General features: G+C 38.3%; 1 protein-coding gene across 1 annotated transcript; it reads left to right on the top strand.

The window, feature by feature from the left end:
- Positions 1-1,289: 1,289 nt before the first annotated feature.
- On the top strand, positions 1,290-18,240 carry LOC135220082 (glutamate receptor ionotropic, kainate glr-3-like). The gene is given in 15 exon segments (XM_064257404.1): positions 1,290-1,554; positions 3,886-4,214; positions 5,247-5,443; positions 5,725-5,735; positions 5,967-6,074; positions 11,385-11,478; positions 11,825-11,895; positions 11,898-11,920; positions 12,047-12,122; positions 12,528-12,758; positions 13,470-13,687; positions 14,359-14,538; positions 15,058-15,137; positions 15,433-15,540; positions 16,514-18,240. Coding segments are annotated over 15 exon segments (2,112 nt in total). The 5' UTR covers positions 1,290-1,337; the 3' UTR covers positions 16,683-18,240.
- Positions 18,241-18,550: the final 310 nt, after the last annotated feature.

The following is an 18,550-nucleotide window of genomic DNA, read 5'->3' as shown; positions in this document are numbered from 1 at the left end:
TCTTCCATATAAATTTTCGCTTATTGTAAATAATAATACCAACCCCTAATTAGTGAATATCTTTCACTAAACCGACGAGCTAAGTTAAAAAAAAAATCTATTTTGTGTCATCTGTTTTTTTTCAGGAAGTTCTTTAGCATAAAAAAGTTATCATCTAGACGACCTTGTCCTATGTCCTAGACTCACTGATCTAGATTTAAGGTTTAGCAAAGTAGGTTAAAAAGGAGCTATTTCTTCAAAACGTTTGATCAGTGATCATCAGTGACTCACCTCGTAAAAAATTGCTTAAAAAGTTAGCCAGTCCATGGGCGTCCGCAGAAAAAAAAAATGCACGGGGTGGTGGGGGGGGGGCGTGTTATATGAAGATCGCTGTGGGGGAGTCTAAGGGGAGCGGGTATCCCCCTCCCCTTTTCAGAAAAATAAATTGTTTCCTGAAGTGCTTAGATGCAAAATGGTTGCTCTTTTTTTATTGTTATTGACAAGTTTGGAAGAGATCCCCGACGGCTCCAATTCTTGTTCCAACAACAGTAGTAAACTAGTCCTGAATAATAGAAACCTGAATGATAGAAAACTGAATAAACAGGTGAGGACTGTTCATGGTATCTTATTCATTTTGCGTTTTCCATGTAATTTTTTATTCATTTTGTATTTTCCAAACAATTTTTTTTTATTTCCCAGGAATTCCAGGGATGACAAATGCCTCCTATTGCCCATCCCTGCGGATACCCACGAGATAGACTATTAATATTAAATCTTAGTCTATGGCCGTTATGTACTCGGTGTTCGTCTGATGGACAAGACAACTTAAGCTGTAGCGTTTAAACTCTGCAATACCAATACCTGTGATGGTGTCTGAAATTTTAATAAATGTTCAAAGTTTTGAAAAATAAGTCAAGGTCAAGAATATTTAGGGTAAGTAATCCTCAGACCCATGAGACCTACTTTACCAAGTTTCATCAAAATCAGAAAAAAATTTACATTTTGCCCTGGAGTTTACCTTTAACCTTGAAAAATAATTCAAGGTGAACAGATATATGTGTGTGGAAAGATATTCCTCAACTCATTCTTTCGCCTTTCTTTCCAGAAGATGCCCTGGAACTGACCTTTGACCATGGAACACAAGTCCAGGTGGACAGAAATATGTGTCAAAATAATTATCAACTCATTCTTTCGTCTTTCTTTCCAGAAGATTCCATGCAATTGACCCCTGACCAAGAAAAATAAGTCAGGGTGAACAGATATTTTCTGAACGATCACAATCAAATTGTTTCCATTTTTTCCAGAAGATATCCACCACGAAATTCAAGGACCACCTTTAAGCTAGTTGCTCGTAAGCCATGCGTTACGTAATGGTGGTCATATTTTGCGTGACCTATTGCCTGACCTCCTGTCAGACCAGTGACCCAGGATGCTGGAGGTCAGTAGAGGCCGAATCTGCTGCTGAACCGTCGAACCTGCTGGGGGATTACAGGAACATGGCGGAATTCGCCGTCGATTTCGTCAAAGTTTTAAGACTCTCCGAAGTCTTCCTCTGTCTGGACGATGACCTTGAAGGTAAGCAAGGCTCTTGGAACATGAGTCTTTCTTTGAAGAGTTCAAATATCGTTTAAATGTCTCTCTCTCTTTTTTTTTTTCGTTGTCCTGGAGGATGGTTCAGTCATTGTAAGAACTCGAATTAAGCCGAGCTTTTAGTCCCCGAACATTCATCCACATTAAGGTTAATAGAGCTTGTTAATTGGAGCTTGAGAGCGCAGAAAATTGTGTCAAAGGCGAGGAACTATAACTTCAAATAAACGTCCTTTTCAGTCATGTTTTGACACGATGTTCCCTGTGGCACAGGGGGATCAGTTAAAGCATAGCAAATATAGATACGAATTTAATCAGTGTCTCTTTCTTGTTCATATTATTATGAGAGGGAATAAAAATAAAGTCTTCTTTCACTGTTTTCGTGAAATTGCGATGGCTAATTCCAGATCTGACCATTCCTCAGGAAAACGCCGAGCAAATTCAGGAGGACTCGGTAAGTAACTCTCTCAACTCTGACCAATCTTTAGGCAAACGCCGCTTAAATCGGGCATGACTCGAACGCCCGGCAAGTAAGCCTTCCCTTTGCCTTTGCAAGGCAATAAATTTGTCTCTTCTGCAATACCTTCTTCCCGCAGTCTGTGAATTATTGACCACGGTGGCAGTCTCGCTCGGTAACGGACGGAAGAAGCATTAAAAAAAAAAAAATTGTGATTATTTTGTCTGGATGTAATATGGCAACAAACCATTCACAACATTCCTTGCTGATTACTGACGGACAGAAATACCGAATAATGTATAGACAGGCAATTTACTGTGGACACTTACTGAAGAAGCCAAGGGTAGTTCGTGGGGATTTATGACCCTCTATTATTATTATTAGTCAACGTGGGGAATTTACGTAACGATAAAAAAAGAATCTTCGATTTCGTGTAATCGTTTTATCAAATTAATGGCCAATTGGAATTTATCCCCCATGAATACCCATAATAGTGATAACCTAAAGCGTTTACAAAGATAACGGTCTGTACATCCGTTGAACTTATTCCTAAATTATAAATCTGAAAAAGTAATGTATCTTTGGAATCCTCACGGGGTGAGAAATCTGGTTATTGAACATATTATATATCATTTGCTCATTAACCAGATTTCATGTCTGTGTTCTGTAGGAACCGAAAGTACATAAACATTACGACCACAATCTGAATATTCGTAAAGTATAAGTAAGGTCCCGTAGATTTTCCTAAATATGTTTTGTTATTTCATCAATAATGATATAATAATAATAAATGCTCTGTGTGGGTGTATTGCGCTCTAGACACTACTTAAGGTTCTTTGCAGCGTACCATCGGCCCCTAGCTGCAACCCCTTTTATTCATTTTGCTGTACCTCCGTTCATATTCTCTTTCATTCTTCTTACTTTCCACCACCACCCCCTAACAACTGTTTCAACATTATTTCATCGTTGAATGACCTCACAGGTCCTAGCGTTTGGCCTTTGGCTTAAATATTTTTATTCTAGTAACGACAAATGAAACAAACAGAGATATATAAGTGCTATGTCCTTCTCACAAATATGAAACAGATGACCCCTGTAGTAGGTGAACTATACCATGAAAATTAAAATGAATTAATAAATAACAAAAACTTCAAGAAAAACAAATCAGATAAACGCACATGCAAATGAAATGGACAGAGAACTGACATAAAACACGAAGGCACATGGCACTGTACATTTTTAAGCAACTCTAAATGGGCTATGTCTAAATAAGCCATTTCCTGCTACTTGCAATTTTCGTCGCATGCAGACAAGAAGGGAAGAATCATCAATTTATGAGTTGCTGTTGGTGGAAATTAATTAATTTATATATATATATATTATATATATATATATATATATATATATATATATATATATATAAAGAGTAGTACCAGTAAGCAAATTTCTCTACGCAGGGCCTTGCAGAATATGAGATGTCTAGGGATCGTGATCTTAGGACAGAGATATTAAATTCTCGACATGGCCACAGTCCTAATTTGGTAATATTTTTATCGTTTCCTTAGGAATCCTAACCATAGATATTGCCATGATTTAGTGTGGCCAGGAAAGTCTTATTCATTTTTCTGGTATTTTTAATCCATTTTATTTATTCATTTATCTCACTGTACTCGCTCAACTTTTCTATGTAGTCATATCCTAGTTTGTTTTCCAGAAGCTTCTTCGTTTTAAAATCCGCCAATGGCCGAAAATTCTAAAATTATTAAAGTATATAGAGTATATATAGTATATATGTGTATATATGTGTGTGTCTGTTTGTGCGTGAAGCCAATCTGAAAGGGTTCAATTGTCACCATTCCCAGACCAAAACATCATGTACGTCTTTGTATCCACGCTGGCGCGCGCTGGAATCTTCTTTATGAAATGTGACCTCGCCCAAGAGGAGATGAGACCCAGCAGCAGCAGCCTCTCAGGTCAAGTGCAAGAATACCCAGGTCACAGAAAATTCACGGCTGCCGTACTCCACGTGACTTCCCGCCGAAATTTGGCCGACACCCTGGCTCGTTACCAGGACCAGGGAGTTCTTGGGGAAGAAGGGCTCACCAGCTACATATTCGTCGGAAGTGACTTACCCGAGTGCAAGACGAGGAGCGACGGACCGGGACACTGGTTTCACGCTCGGTTTAACAAGGTATTTCTGTCGAGAAGTGCGGCTTATCAGGTAAAGGAGATGGCCGCACGAAGATATCGCCTATTAAAACAATGCCTTGATTGAATAATATAAAGAATGGTGTTTATAATACATTACAAGCGAGATCATTTGAGAAATTTGCCGAGATAACGTACATTTAACCGTCGTTTGTTGATGTCTTTGCTTTCGCTATACCGAAGGGCGGGTACTAAACACGGCGTCCCGGAATTTTCGCCGTGTTTAGTACCAGTCTCTCTGTGATGCACGTAAAAGCATAAACCATAGATGGTGAGTTTCTTATTATCTCAGTAAATTTCTTAAATGATCTCATCTTTACTGTATCATATACACCCATGTATATCTTGTTAGTCAAAAAAAATTATTAATAAACGGTATCCTTGCGCGGCCGTCTCCTTTATCGTACTAACTCAGTGATGCTCGGTCTAGGTGTTTGAAAACCAGAGAGAAGAATATTTCCCAACGTCAAGACTTCTTTTCAGCCAAAGGTTCCTGACTAAAAAAAAACACACATTAAACAAGAGCATGGGAAAGAAAAGGTTAGAAAGAGTGAGGAATGAACCCTTTGCTACTGGTTCCAGCAGCATAAATAAATAGCTGATTCTTTAGGCACATTCCTCTTGGTGTTGGTACGATTGGCTTTCAATCTGACAGCACAGTCCTTGATTTCTTCACATCACCCAAAATAACTCGCACACTATCGAACTCATTTTTGTTATAGATGAACTCACCAATGTATAATGACAGGTGACTTCTCAGATATTTCATTCTGGGATACCAATGGATTAAAAAACCTGGACATATAGGCCTATTTTCGAACACCACTAAGCAAATGCGTAGGCTGGTAACGTTATGGGTCTAGGTCATAAACTAGTTTAAGGAATATTATCCCATCCCTCCCTTGGAACTTATATAACGTAAAAGTAATATATTTGCTCATAAATACACGATGAAAGACGTATGTTTCATGTACAAGCAAACATTGACGATTGAATTCCGTTGCTGCACCAACAGAGTTCGCTATCCGGGAAGGTAGAGGAAGTCTACGCCTTCGGGGATGACCTGGATGACCTCACAATGACCGTGGCCACTTGGAAGATGAGTCCAGCGGACACCCACCCCCGCCTGACGGTTCTTCGAGAGCCCGGAGTGGGACCGAGCGACTTCGAAGGGCACGTCATCAAGGCTGTTACAGTACCTGTAACGTTATAGTTATTCGTTTGTTTATTTTGCTACAGTACCGGACTAGTCCGTTAACTAGAGAATACCTTGAGGAGAGAAAACTTCAAGTTCATGAATAGCTTCCACTGACACAGGTTGATTATTGTTAAGATAATTTTGGGAAGGAATTTGAGAATTATTAGGCATTATTATTCCTCAGTAATAAAGACTATTGGACGATGGAGATCGAGAGAAAAATAGGACGGTAGAGAAACTAAGAGAAAGAGAGAAGAGAGATTGCATCGCTCATTATGCTTTTCATTACCGCAAGTGTTTCGTCAAGTTCGCATTGTTGCAAATGTTGCATACAAGGCGCGAAGCTTTGTATGAGAATATGATTCGAAAGGAGATTTTTTTTTTCCTTCGACGTTGTTCCCATTTTATTTTGTTGGTTTGAGCTCCCCTCCCCCTCCCTCTCTCTCTCCTCCTCTCCAGCAGCACATCCTTGATATTTTAAATGTGACAGAAGAAAAAGAATGTAGTAAAAAGAAAGCAAAATGTTTGTTCAGTGAGGATTTCCGTCTTGCCAATTCTTCTTCTCTCGTTGGCAGTACGAACCTTTGGTCATTATAAGTCAGCCATGCAAGAGTCCTCAAGGTGAACCCTGTTCTCTCAATGTTGGTAAGTCGCTGATTCTCTTTTAACCTAGATATTTAATAATAATAATAATAATAATAATATGCTTTATTTCAGCTCAGGGCCATATACATTGAATATACAAAATACAGACAGTAACATACTCGATCTAGATACATGAGACATGATAAAATAGAAAAAGAAAATGAATAATCGGCACTTATCCACAAAATAGCTGAGGTAGCACAAAAGCCAGCAATCATCATACTGGTAATAACAGTAATAATATTGGTGAGAAAAAAATCCATTGAGAGTAATAACAGTTAGTGCACATATTATATAACTTAAATTTCAACTAGAGACCTTAGGTGGTTACAGTAGTCAGGTCCAGAAGGCTAAATACATAAATTAAATGTAAATAAAACTTTAACTTGATAGTAATCACAGTTATAATAAAAAATTAGAATATCAGCAAAAATGTAAGAATGACAAAAACTGCAGATGACATCTTGCCAATACAGAGATTAAGTTCTTTTAGTGGACAAAGGCCTCATTTTCCCATCTTTCCCACAATTTAGATTTTCTTCTTGCTTCACTCCTTAGGATGCTTTGTATGAGCGAGTTGCTGCTGTTTCTCACTCGGGTTACCAGACTGGACATTGTTCGCCTAACAATGATTTTTAAATTGTCCAGGTGGTTTTCTATGAACATCTGTGTGGCGGAGTGGTAGCGGGGAGTGTTTGTGAGGCGTCTCAGAATGTCATTGTGCACAACAGTGATGCGTCTCATGGTCTCTCGGTATAGTTCGTCCAGAGGGAACACCCATAGATACTGTAGCAGTACGAGCGGAAGAGCAGCAGTTTCACGTCTCGGTGACAGAAGGCAAACCTCCTTGCAATCATGGTGCCAGCTGCACATAGTTTACGACGCCTCTGTTCAATGTCTGCCGTATCTTTTAGGTCGTCGGTGATAATGTGACCCAAATACGGAAATTCGTGCACAAATTCCAGCCGATGGTTTCCGAGGAAAATTTGAGGTTCTGCAATATGCTTAAGCGATCTCGGGAGCAGCGACATGCACTGGGTCTTGGTTTCGTTGTAGATTATATCAAATTCCTCTCCATATTGGCGGCAAGTGTCGATGAGTCGTTGGAGACCTTGCACTGATGGGGAAATCAGAACCATATCGTCGGCGTAACAGAGGTTGTTTATAGTTGTTTCATTGACGGTGCATCCGATTGGGAGCGAGTTCAGTTGACATTCAAGGCATCTGTTGTGTACGTATTAAACAGGTATGGAGAGAGAATGCCCCCTTGCCGAAGCCCGTTTAGGGACCCGAAGGTGTAAGATAATACGTTACCCCATTTGACACAGAATTGCTGTGTGGAGAACCAGCAATGTAAAATGCCAATTAGATACAGGGGTGTGCCCCTTTTATGCAGCTTCAGGAAGAGCTTCAGGTAGTTTACTCTGTCAAATGCTTTTCTCACATCTACAAAACAAAGGAAAACAGGAGAGGCTGATGATAGGTAGTAGTTCAGCAATTCTTTCAGTATGTAGATGCAGGTGTCGGTTGAGTGGTTTGCTTTAAACCCGAACTGGTTGTCAGTGGTGTGTAGAAAGGGGAGAAGTCTCACTAGAAGAACAGACTCAAGTATCTTCGATGCGATCGTTGTGATTGCAATCGGCCGGTAGTTGCCAGGGTCAGCTGCGTCCTTTAGCTTGTTTTTGATTAATGGTATCAAGTGAACTAAGAGTAGGGAGTCTGGAAGAAGCCGGTGAATTATGCACGCATTGAATAAGGCAGCTAACAAAATGTAAATTATCGGATGGCAGAATTTGAAGGCCTCTGCAGGAAGACCATCACAGCCGGGCGATTTATTATTAGGTAGGCCTGTTTATGGCATCGCTGATGTTACCTGGCGTAATACGGTCTGCAAAATGAAACTGAATGTTGTCAGTCATGTGGCTGAAATATGAAAAATTACGAAACTTATGAAGTTCTGCGTAAAACCAAACATTGCCAGAAACATAGAAAGTTACAAACATTATGAAGGTTTAGAAAAAATTACTGTAACAAATTTAACGAAAGTTGTGAGGATCTTTTTAAATGAAAAACGGTCTTAGAAATTTAAAATTAGCATGAAATCTTCTTCTTCCTAGCTTAAACCCATTTTTTATATGGGGTCGCCATTACGAATGAGTCGTCTCCATCGATTTTCTGTCTTGTGCCTCGTTCTCATTTATACCTTTCAATTCCATATCTTCCCTTACACAATCACGCCATCTCTTTCTTGGTCTTCCCTTCTTCCTTCTACCCTGCACTTCCATTTCCATCGTATGTCTTCCAACATGACGTTCCTCCCTTCGTAACAGGTGTCCATACCATCGAAGCCTTCCTTCCTGTATTTTCTTCGATATTTCAGCTACCTATGTTGATCCTCTTATATACTCATTTCTAATCTCCTATCTTCCTTGTTACTCCCCGACATCCATCTCAACATTCTCATTTCTGCTAACATCCATCTTCTTCTCCTCTGTTTTCCTCATACTTGCCGTTTCTGTTCCATATAACATTGCTGGTCTGACCACCGTCCTATGGAACTTTCCTTTCAATTTCAGAGGGACCTTCTTGTCACAGAGTACCCCTGATGCAGACCTCCAATTATTCCATCCTGCCTGAATTCGGTGTCTCACCTCTTGGTCCATGCTTCCACTATCCTCCAATACGGACCCTAAGTACTTGAACTTCTGTACTTTCTTTATTTCTTCCCCACCCAATCTTATGCTACTTCCACCGTCCTCAGTATACTAGAACATATATTCGGTTTTTGATCTGCTTATTCTCATTCCTCTCTCCTCAAGTGCTGCTCTCCACCTCTCCAACCTCCCCTCCAACTCTCCTTCCCCTCTGAACACAACACAATGTCATCCGCGTATAATATGCACCATGGCACTGCTTCTCTAACATCCCTGGTCATTACATCCATCACGATGTGAAGATGAATGGGCTAAGTGCTGACCCCTGGTGTAATCCAACTCCTATCTCAAATCCATCCGTCTCACCAACACTACTCCTCACTCTAGTATACACATTCCTGTACATCTCCTGAATAATTCTGACATACTTTTCCGGCACCATCTTCTCCCTCAAACATCTCCATATTTCTTGCCTTGGCACTCTGTCATAGGCCTTTTCAAGGTCTATGAATACCAGATGCAGGTCTCGTTGTTTTTCTCTGAATTTCTCCATTAGCTGCCTTATGCAAAATATTCCATCCGTTGTCCGCTTCCCTTCATAAATCCTAACTGTTCCATCCCTATTCTAACTTCCTCTCTCAGCCTGCTATCTATGATTCTTTCCAAAATCTTCAACGTGTGAGACATTAGTTTTATACCTCTATAATTACTGCATTCCTGGACATCACCTTTACCTTTAAATATAGTATCAATATGCTTTCCCGCCATTCTTCTGGTATCTTTTCCTGTTCGAATATTTTTTACCATCAGATCATACAAGATGTCACCCCTTCCTCTCCTAAAGGCTTTCCAAACTTCGACTGGGATTAAGTCAGGTCCTGTTGCCTTCCCATTTCTCATTCTTTTTAAGGCTCGTATCACTTCATCCCTAGATATCCCCATTACCATTCCCATGTTTACTTGTCCATCCTCTCTTACAAGTCTTTCATTTCTTCATTTAGCAGTTGTTCGAAATACTCTTTCCATCTTTTCAGGATGTCTTCTTCCTTTTTTACGACAGTACCATTCCTATCTTTCATTTGCTTAATATGGGTGATGTCCTTTGTTCTTTTATTTCTTACTTTTGACAGTTTGAGCATCTTACTCAACCCTTCCTTGGTTTCCAGATTATTATAAACCTCTTCATATGTCCTTGCCTTAGCTTGAGCTACCACCCTTTTTACTTCTTTGTTTCTTTCTCTTAATCTTTCTCTGTCCTCCTGCAGCTGTGACTCTTCAAATCTCTTCTTTGCCTCCCTTTTACCTTTCACCACATCCCCACCTCTTCTTCCCACCACCAGATCTCCTTTTCCTCCCATACTATTCCAGATGTTTCCCCTAGTATCTCCTTTCCATGTCTTCTAATCACTGATGCATTTATGCCTCCACCATTCTCCCCACACATTCTTCAATTGTCCCAGATCAACCTCTCCAGCACTCTTCTCCTGAACTCTCTCTTCTTATCATTATCCCTCCCATAACAATTTATACACTTGATTTTCTTTACCCCATTCGTTTTCGTTTTCTTTTCTCTTTTCATCTTTAAATCCATACAAAGGAGCCTATGTTGGGGGGCCACGTGGTCACCTGGGATAACTTTACAATTCCTAACTTCCACCAGCCTTGATCTATTGTAAAGGAGGTAATCTATTTGTGTGCATCTACCGCCACTCCTGTATGTTTATCAAGTGCTCCCTCTTCTTTTTGAAGAATGTGTTCACTATTGCCAATATCAAAGGACACGGCAAAGTCTACTATACTCTCCTTCTGGGTTTCTCTCCCAATCCCAGTCCTCCATGCACACGTTCAATTACATCCTTTTCATTTCCGACATGTCCATTAAAGTCTGCCCCACTACAGTCCTCTCCTGCTCTTCCAGTTCTTGCGTTACCTCACTCATTTCGTTCCAAAAACGGCTCTTTTCTTCCTCTGTGCAGCCCACTTGTGGAGCATAAGCGCTAATGATGTTCATTTGTTTCCCCCCCTCCATAACATATCTTCACTCTCATAATTGCGGTATTCTTTCTACACACTTCCGTCACTGCATTCTTCATTTTCCCCGCAACACTACTCCAACGCCATTCCACTACCACTGCTCATTTGCTCCACTATAGATTAACTTATAGCCATCCCCCAGTTCTTTAGCTTTATTACCCTTCCATCGAGTTTCCTGCACACACAAAATATCCACTCTCTTTATCCTCATTAACTCTGCCAACTCTCTTCCTCTTCCTGTCATAGACCCAATATTGAGCTGGCCTATTCTGATCACATTTAGAGCTCGCTTCTTTAGCTGCACCCGCTCATGATGCAGTAGCCCTCGCCTTGTCACGAGTTAGGGCGATGTGTCTGTGCGTCGTTTACGGAGTACGCCCTAGCCCTATTCTCAATCAATAACACGACTCATTCCATTGGTTTTGGCGTGGGTTTTTACAGTCGGATGCCCCTTCCTGACACAACCCTCCCTATTTATCCGGGCTTGGGACCGGCACCCATTGAGGCTGGCTTGCCCCCACAGGAGGCTAGATTTAAAATTAGCATGAAATGTGAAGTTAAAAAAAAGGATTCCTAGAAACATGAAAAATTGCGGAAGTGATCGAGGTTTCTTCTTCTTCAGATGACGCGCGACACGGCAGCAAGATCGACAAGAAGAAAGTTCACGGGTATCTAATCGAGATTATGGATGTTCTGAGCAACAAACTCAACTTCAGGTGAGCTAAGTGTAGTTTTTGTACGTTGCAGCTTAAGATGGGCTTATTTCGTTAACTTTCATCAAAGTAATTCCGTCTATAGTGAAGATTGGGAAGTTCCATCTGGGTGAGGGTTGTGGTTATCAGAATTTAAGTAGTTTAACTGCATGATGAGACAGTTATTCCTGCTCTGAGAGTGAAAATGAAACAGAGAGAGAGAGAGAGAGAGAGAGAGAGAGAGAGAGAGAGAGAGAGAGAGAGAGAGAGTGGTAGTTACGTGGCTATTTGACTCACCAGAGCCACTAAGACCAACAGTAAAAACTGTCATAATCTCTCATTCCGTACCACCCCATAATCTAACGACCAGGGTTGACCTGCGCTCACTGCCATCGCAAGAGGCGACATTTGGCATCGACGAAGGAGGAGGGAATTTCTCCGGCTCGTAGGATATCTCCAGCGAAAGGTGCGTCACGTCCTCTTCTACCTTATCATTACTCCTTCACATGCATTTTGATTTGTGCCATAACGTGTAAAATGCTTGAACTTTGCCCATTGAAGCAGTTAGGTCTAAAGTTCTTCTATTCAACAGGAAGCGGACGTGGCACTGTCAGCTCTGCAAATGACCAAAGAGAGGGCTGCCGTCGTGGATTTCACGGGGTCTATCGGTAAAGACACAGTAAATTATTGTCCTAAGGAGATGGCCTTAAAAACTCTGGTCTTGCTCTTCATTGTTCAGAAGACACAGTTACAGTAAAATAACAAGAGTATGACATCAATAGATAGAACAAACATTCCAAAACATAACGATAAAATTCAGGCTCTTCCATAGAATTCATGCAGTCTTGGAATGTGTATTGCAATAATAATGCAATTAAAATGACAAAGAATTTTTCTTTTGTTTTTCATTGGGCCGTAAGTCTGAAGAACCAGACTTCCAAAATTACCTTAATTATGTTAAATCATAAGTCCAATTGCATTATCGGTAAAGTACACATTGCAACGCTACATGGAATTTTGTGAAAGATGTTAATTTAACGTCTGACTCTTCACCCCATTTCCTCCCCTCTCAGCCTTTTCCAGCTACTGCCTTTACATCAGAAGCAACGCCACGAAACAGAATATAGGCTGGAAGACCTACCTCAGATCGTTCCATTGGACGGCCTGGCTGGCAATCCTGGTGCTGCTCTTCGTTGCCGCCGTTTGTCTGTGGGTGTCCGTCACGCGATTCCGGGACGAGGATCCTCACTTCAAGAAGGGGGCCAACGTCACGTTCATCCTGTTCTCTTGCCTCGTGCAACAAGGTGACTGACTGACTGGTAGGCTACTGTCATCTGGATGTCTCAGAAAATGGTCTCTGTCGTTGCTGTCTGAACTTGCAGTATTACTAAGTATAAAGTGGTCTGAGACGGATCCGTGTCTTATGTTTAACTTGCGATATTTTGAATATTCCATACTAATTATCAGAAGGATGAGTCTAGAGGTTAAAAATGGATGACAGTGAAAATGTTGTTCCTCAGTCATAAAATTTATATCTTGGATCTGAGGGAAGAGCACCAGTTACTTATTACATCAAATTTCACCTGGGAAACTCGCGGGAGAAATGAGGTAGTTTCGCTAGAAAGAAGCCGAGTTTTTGGCGTAGTTTTGAAAATTATTTTCGGGGGTAGATTATGGACTGAATTTGGGGAAACAGGTTTTCTTTAATATACAGATATCAAGTAGAGAAAACAATCCTTGGATTGGTTAAGTTTAGGGGACGCTATATCAAGTTATTACAAAGATATATACGGTTTTGGGTTGGGCTGCTCTGAGCAGCCCTCAATACCTAGTATGAGAGGGATGGATGGCTGCTCCCAGCCGCCCCAAGACCGAAGAGGGTTAATCTATATACATATACTGCACTCCCATCCTCTTATCCTAGGATCTACGATGATAATATTCCGACTCCAGTTATTAGAAGGATGAGTCTAGATGTTAATGTATAGTCATATACCGCCATTCTCTTTTCCAAGGATCGTGGATCTTACCGAGGACCATCCGAACCCAAGTGATCCTCTGGTTGTTTTGGGTCGCGAGCGTCATCCTATACGCTTCCTACACGGCCCGCCTCACGTCCTACCTCACGGTCTCCACAACTCTGTTCCCGTTCACGTCCTTGGGCGGGGCTGTCTCCGCCCCAGGGTGGCGAATCACGCTACAGCGGGGCACATCAGTCCTCAATTATATCAGGGTCAGTTAATAAAATTCGTCGTAACTGGAGTTATAAAAAAATTCATCGCATTGATTTACGGTTGCTTATTATCTATTACGCTTTTAACGTTATAGCTAAGGATATCATGTCAGTAAAAGGGACAAGCCCATTACAGTCAAAAAGTAGGGCGCCTTTTAGTCACAAACACTTGCTTAATGTTTGTATAATTGATTTTTTATAGCACTAAAATCTGTAATTTTCAATTTTGCTGCTTAGTGACTTGTAGCACTGAAAAATAGTCGAAATATGCGTGCTTTAAAAAATCTAATATGTATATATATATATATATATATATATATATATATATATATATATATATATATATGTATGTATATATATATATATATATTAAATATATATATATATATACGTATATAGTATATTTAATTTATATATATAAATATATAATATTCGTATATATATTTATATAATTTATATTATATATAATATATATATATATATATATATATAGATATATATATCGTATATATATATATATATATATCTATATATATATATATATATATATATATTATATATATATATATAGTATATATATATATATATATATATATATATATATATATATATATATATATACACGCACACAAAACACACACACACACACAAAATATGCAAACGCCGTTTAGTCGCAGCGCTCAAATTCGGGAGTCTACGGAAAGATCCACGAGAGCATAGAGAACGACCCCGACCTCATCGTCGCCGACAACTACGAGGGACTCCATCGCATCCTGACGGAGGATTATCTCGTCCTCCTTGCTGAAGACGTGGCCATGAGATATCTGATCAACAATTGCTCTGTCGTTCAGGTTTGTGTCTCGAAATCTTACGCTACTGTGGTTAAAAGCACGATTTTCATCAGTTTCATTTTCAAAAACAGGATTTTTTTCAGTTTTCAAAAACAGTGGATTTTAATCCATTTCATCTTCAAAAACGCCGGATTTTTATCAATTTTACTTTCAGAAACTGGATTTTTATCAGTATCATTTTCAAACACTAGATTCTAATCAATGTCATTTTCAAAACACAGGACTTTTATTAGTTTAATTTTTAAAAACTTGTTTTTTTTTTCAATTGTATTTGAAAAAACTGGATTTTATCAATTTGATTTTCAAAAACACTTTATTTTTTCACTTTGTATTTTAAAAAACACTGGATTTTAATCAATTCATTTAAAAACACTGGATTTTTGTCAATTTCATTTTAAAAAAACACGGATTTTTTTCAATTTCATTTTTAAAAAGGGGTAATTTCATCTCTCCTCCTTAGTCATAAGAAGTGTGTGCCTTTTATGCGAAGGGGAATAAGAAAATCATTCTTCTCCTCAGATCCCAGGCAGTTATCTCTCAGGTTACCTACATATTGGACTAAGGAAACATCTTTCTTACAGTGGTATAATAAACAAAGAGTAAGTACTCCTGTGATGTATTACTTTTATACATACCAGAAATTCATGACACTAATTCAACCAACAGTGTCCCAAATTTAAACTTCAGTAAAAGGCTAAGTCATGTATTTTTATTCAGGCATTTCTGAATTTGCTTGGTAGTCGCCGTAGTAATCAACCACTCGGGGATGTTAGAGTATCCGAATCTCCCACTCTCCTTGCATATATTGGCTATTTCAGCACATCATTATGCGCTGACGTAGTTCTTGTTCCCATTTTCTGTAAATATCTTTTCTGTCCTTCACGTTCTTTGAAGACTAAACAAAATGTCGGCCGGAGGAATTCTCGACCGTGTATCGAAACAGTGGTGGACTCAAACCATACCTTGCTCGGAGTCGTCAGCATATACGGAACTGGGTTTCACGTGAGTATCTCTCTCTCTCTCTCATTTCTGCAATTTAAAGGAACATATTAAGAAGGATGTACTGGGCAGGGGCCAGGTTGCCACCCGTTCTGTAAAATACAGATTCGTTCTGTACTGGAGAGTGAGATATTGCATTCTGTACTGAACCAATACAGAACATTATTCTATATTTGGTTGTCTGAACATCATTATTTAATAAAATTACTCGAGCGCGTATTTTTCAGTCAATCTTACGGCACTGAAGGAATAAAATACTAAATTGTATATATCATATATATATATATATATATATATATATAATAATATATATATATATATAATATATATATATATATATATATATATATATATGTATATGTACTAACTGAATCACGAAAGTTAGGAACGTGATAAATCCCAAAATAAAGATAAATGCCACGAAGGAAAAATAAACGAAGGAGTCTGCAAGATCTTTCGACTTAAAAGTCCTTTACTGAAGCATTTATCTTTATATATATATATATATATATGTATCAGGGTCTATGTCACAGCATGTCATATAGTTTTGAATTTCTATAGACTTGTCACTTCACTAATAACTGACAACTTGAGAAAATTTATTGATCTTCCAGTCCTCATTAAATATGAAACATGTCTTCCTCACCGTCATGTAAGCTGCACGTAGCCTCAGAATGCCCCAGAAATAGGAACCCCCAGCTGAAAGGGTGAGCGGACTTTTCCTCCTTGTAACAACTATGTTCTGTATTTTCTCTGAGCCTGAGGTGGCTACACTAGTACTGACAGGTAAAATTATAAACAAACTGGAGCCTGCTTAGTGTTTAGTAATAATAGTAACGGTAACAAAAGCGTGAATAACAGTAGTACTATTACTGATGGCAGTAATAGCAGTGGAGTGTTATTAGGAATAAGAGTAGCCTACTCAAACAATGGTATTTCAAAGATATAACAGTAACAAAAACCTATTTTCTTTCAGGAACATTCTGACTGCCTTCCTGTTGCTGATTGCTGGTTATGCCATGTCCCTGATATTCCTGCTCATTGAATTATGTCAGAGAGACAGACCATTCCTTTACTCTCTGTCCGACTGTCCTGCAGACCTCGTGACTAAGTTAAGCCCTTATTCAAAACCAGATAAGACATGATTGTTCACTTTAGTTTTTAATTCATTCGTCTGATTATGAATGTTTCAAATACCCACTCTGGTATATATTAAAAAAACAGATCATCAGTAACTACGATGCTTGTAAGTACTGCAGTGTTTTAACTCAAAGTGAAAAATTGTCTGATTTATAGATTCGTTATCAGGATATAACTTCGTGTTCCCAGGTAGAAAAACATGACGATTTTACCCTATATAACGATTTTATAGGCTGTTATAGCTGTTTTAACGCTATATCTCAGAAAGCAACATGAAAACTACATCGTTTAGAAATGCCTGACGTTTTTCTAACATAGTACCTAGTTTCTTGTAATTTTTTTTCTCTTAAAAGCGGAAATTAAGAATGTAAATTAAACTAAAGTATAAATGCGCGATGCCTAAAGGCACTGATAGCCATGTCTAAATCATTCGTTTAATTATGTCGAAATTTGAAAATATCTGTATCAAATTCGTTCGTGCATCGCCAGTAGTGACATTATTAGAATAATAATAATAATAAGAAGAAGAAACTACTGCATTGGCGTTAGGAATCTTCATGATTTCGTTTGTGATAAAGCCCGAGGACATCAATCTTAATTATTATTTTTTATTTATAGTGTAAATAAAGTCTATGCATAGTAATTTTAAATAGTCTTGATCACAGATTTTCCAACCTTCATCAGTAAAAGAAAAACCGCTAAATATAATATATTAAAGTTTTGTCAAAATTATCAATGTTATGAGATTGTGTTGAATTGTGACTTATTTTGCAATATGAAATTCCATAGATAAAACTCCGTCCTAAATTTTGTGAAATTATGTAGATTAAAAAACACGTGGTATACATTTTCTCATAATTATTTCACCATAGTTCACATGTAATCTACCATAGATGTTTTCATACTTTCACAAACACACTTTCGAACAGTGTTGCCACACGTAGGTGGATTCCCCTCCGGTAGTTGATATTTGGTGTCCGTAGGGGATAGGGGAAACCTACGGGGGGAAATTACCCTTGTGTAGGGGAATTCCACTTCTTTCCCTTATAAATATGTTTTTTCTTCTATATTCTCGAGAAAAACAAAATTAAATATTATTAGTATCGTTGAAAATTATTAAAAAGCCAAGCATAACAATGTTATTTTAAAAAATCAGTGCTTTCTAGTTCTAAAGGACTGTGTTCCAGGTTCAGACGTTATCTCAGTTTAGTTTCAGTCTAGCCAATTCCTTATAAGGGATGTGAGTGGAACTTTATTATAAAATGAATTGCATAAACGTTATCTTCAATTTTTTTTAAATTATGCCTACCATGCCCAAAGATATAGGAAGGAATGTGAAACTCTAGAAAAGCTCTTCCTTTTAATTGTCATGCAAGATGAAGGAACTTTGTAAAGTACACAGACAGTAAGCTCACGAAATTCTCAGTGATTAAAGGAATTTTAAATTTACATCGATGCTTTTTTTGTAGTAGAATAATCTAACGTTTATTTTCGTTTACGATAAATGTATTAACATTTGTCTTAGAAATGTATTTTCATAAGTTACATAGTAAACAACTTTTGTTACATGCATGAATTTTACAATAAAACAATAAGAAAATTTTGTACATTAATATGTTTATAATTTTGATCGTAAATTTAAGATTTCCTCTTTAGTGTGAACAAAGTTTGTGACTAATTCTTAGTTTTGAGTCTATATTTTTGTAATAAGATAATTTACTATCTACATATATCACTATAAATTAATTAAATTTTCATACATATTTTCTTTAACTGAGTTCATTTGTCTGTACCTAAAATTTGGAATGTTTATTTTTTGTAGGAATTGAAGCTAAAATGTAATACTTGATTTTCATTTACCCTATTATTATAT

The sequence above is a fragment of the Macrobrachium nipponense genome, chromosome 20 (genome assembly GCF_015104395.2).
Source record: "Macrobrachium nipponense isolate FS-2020 chromosome 20, ASM1510439v2, whole genome shotgun sequence".
Classification (NCBI taxonomy): Eukaryota; Metazoa; Arthropoda; class Malacostraca; order Decapoda; family Palaemonidae; genus Macrobrachium; species Macrobrachium nipponense.
The sequence above is the reverse complement of the archived record's forward strand: the minus strand, read 5'-3'. Positions and strand labels throughout refer to the sequence as shown.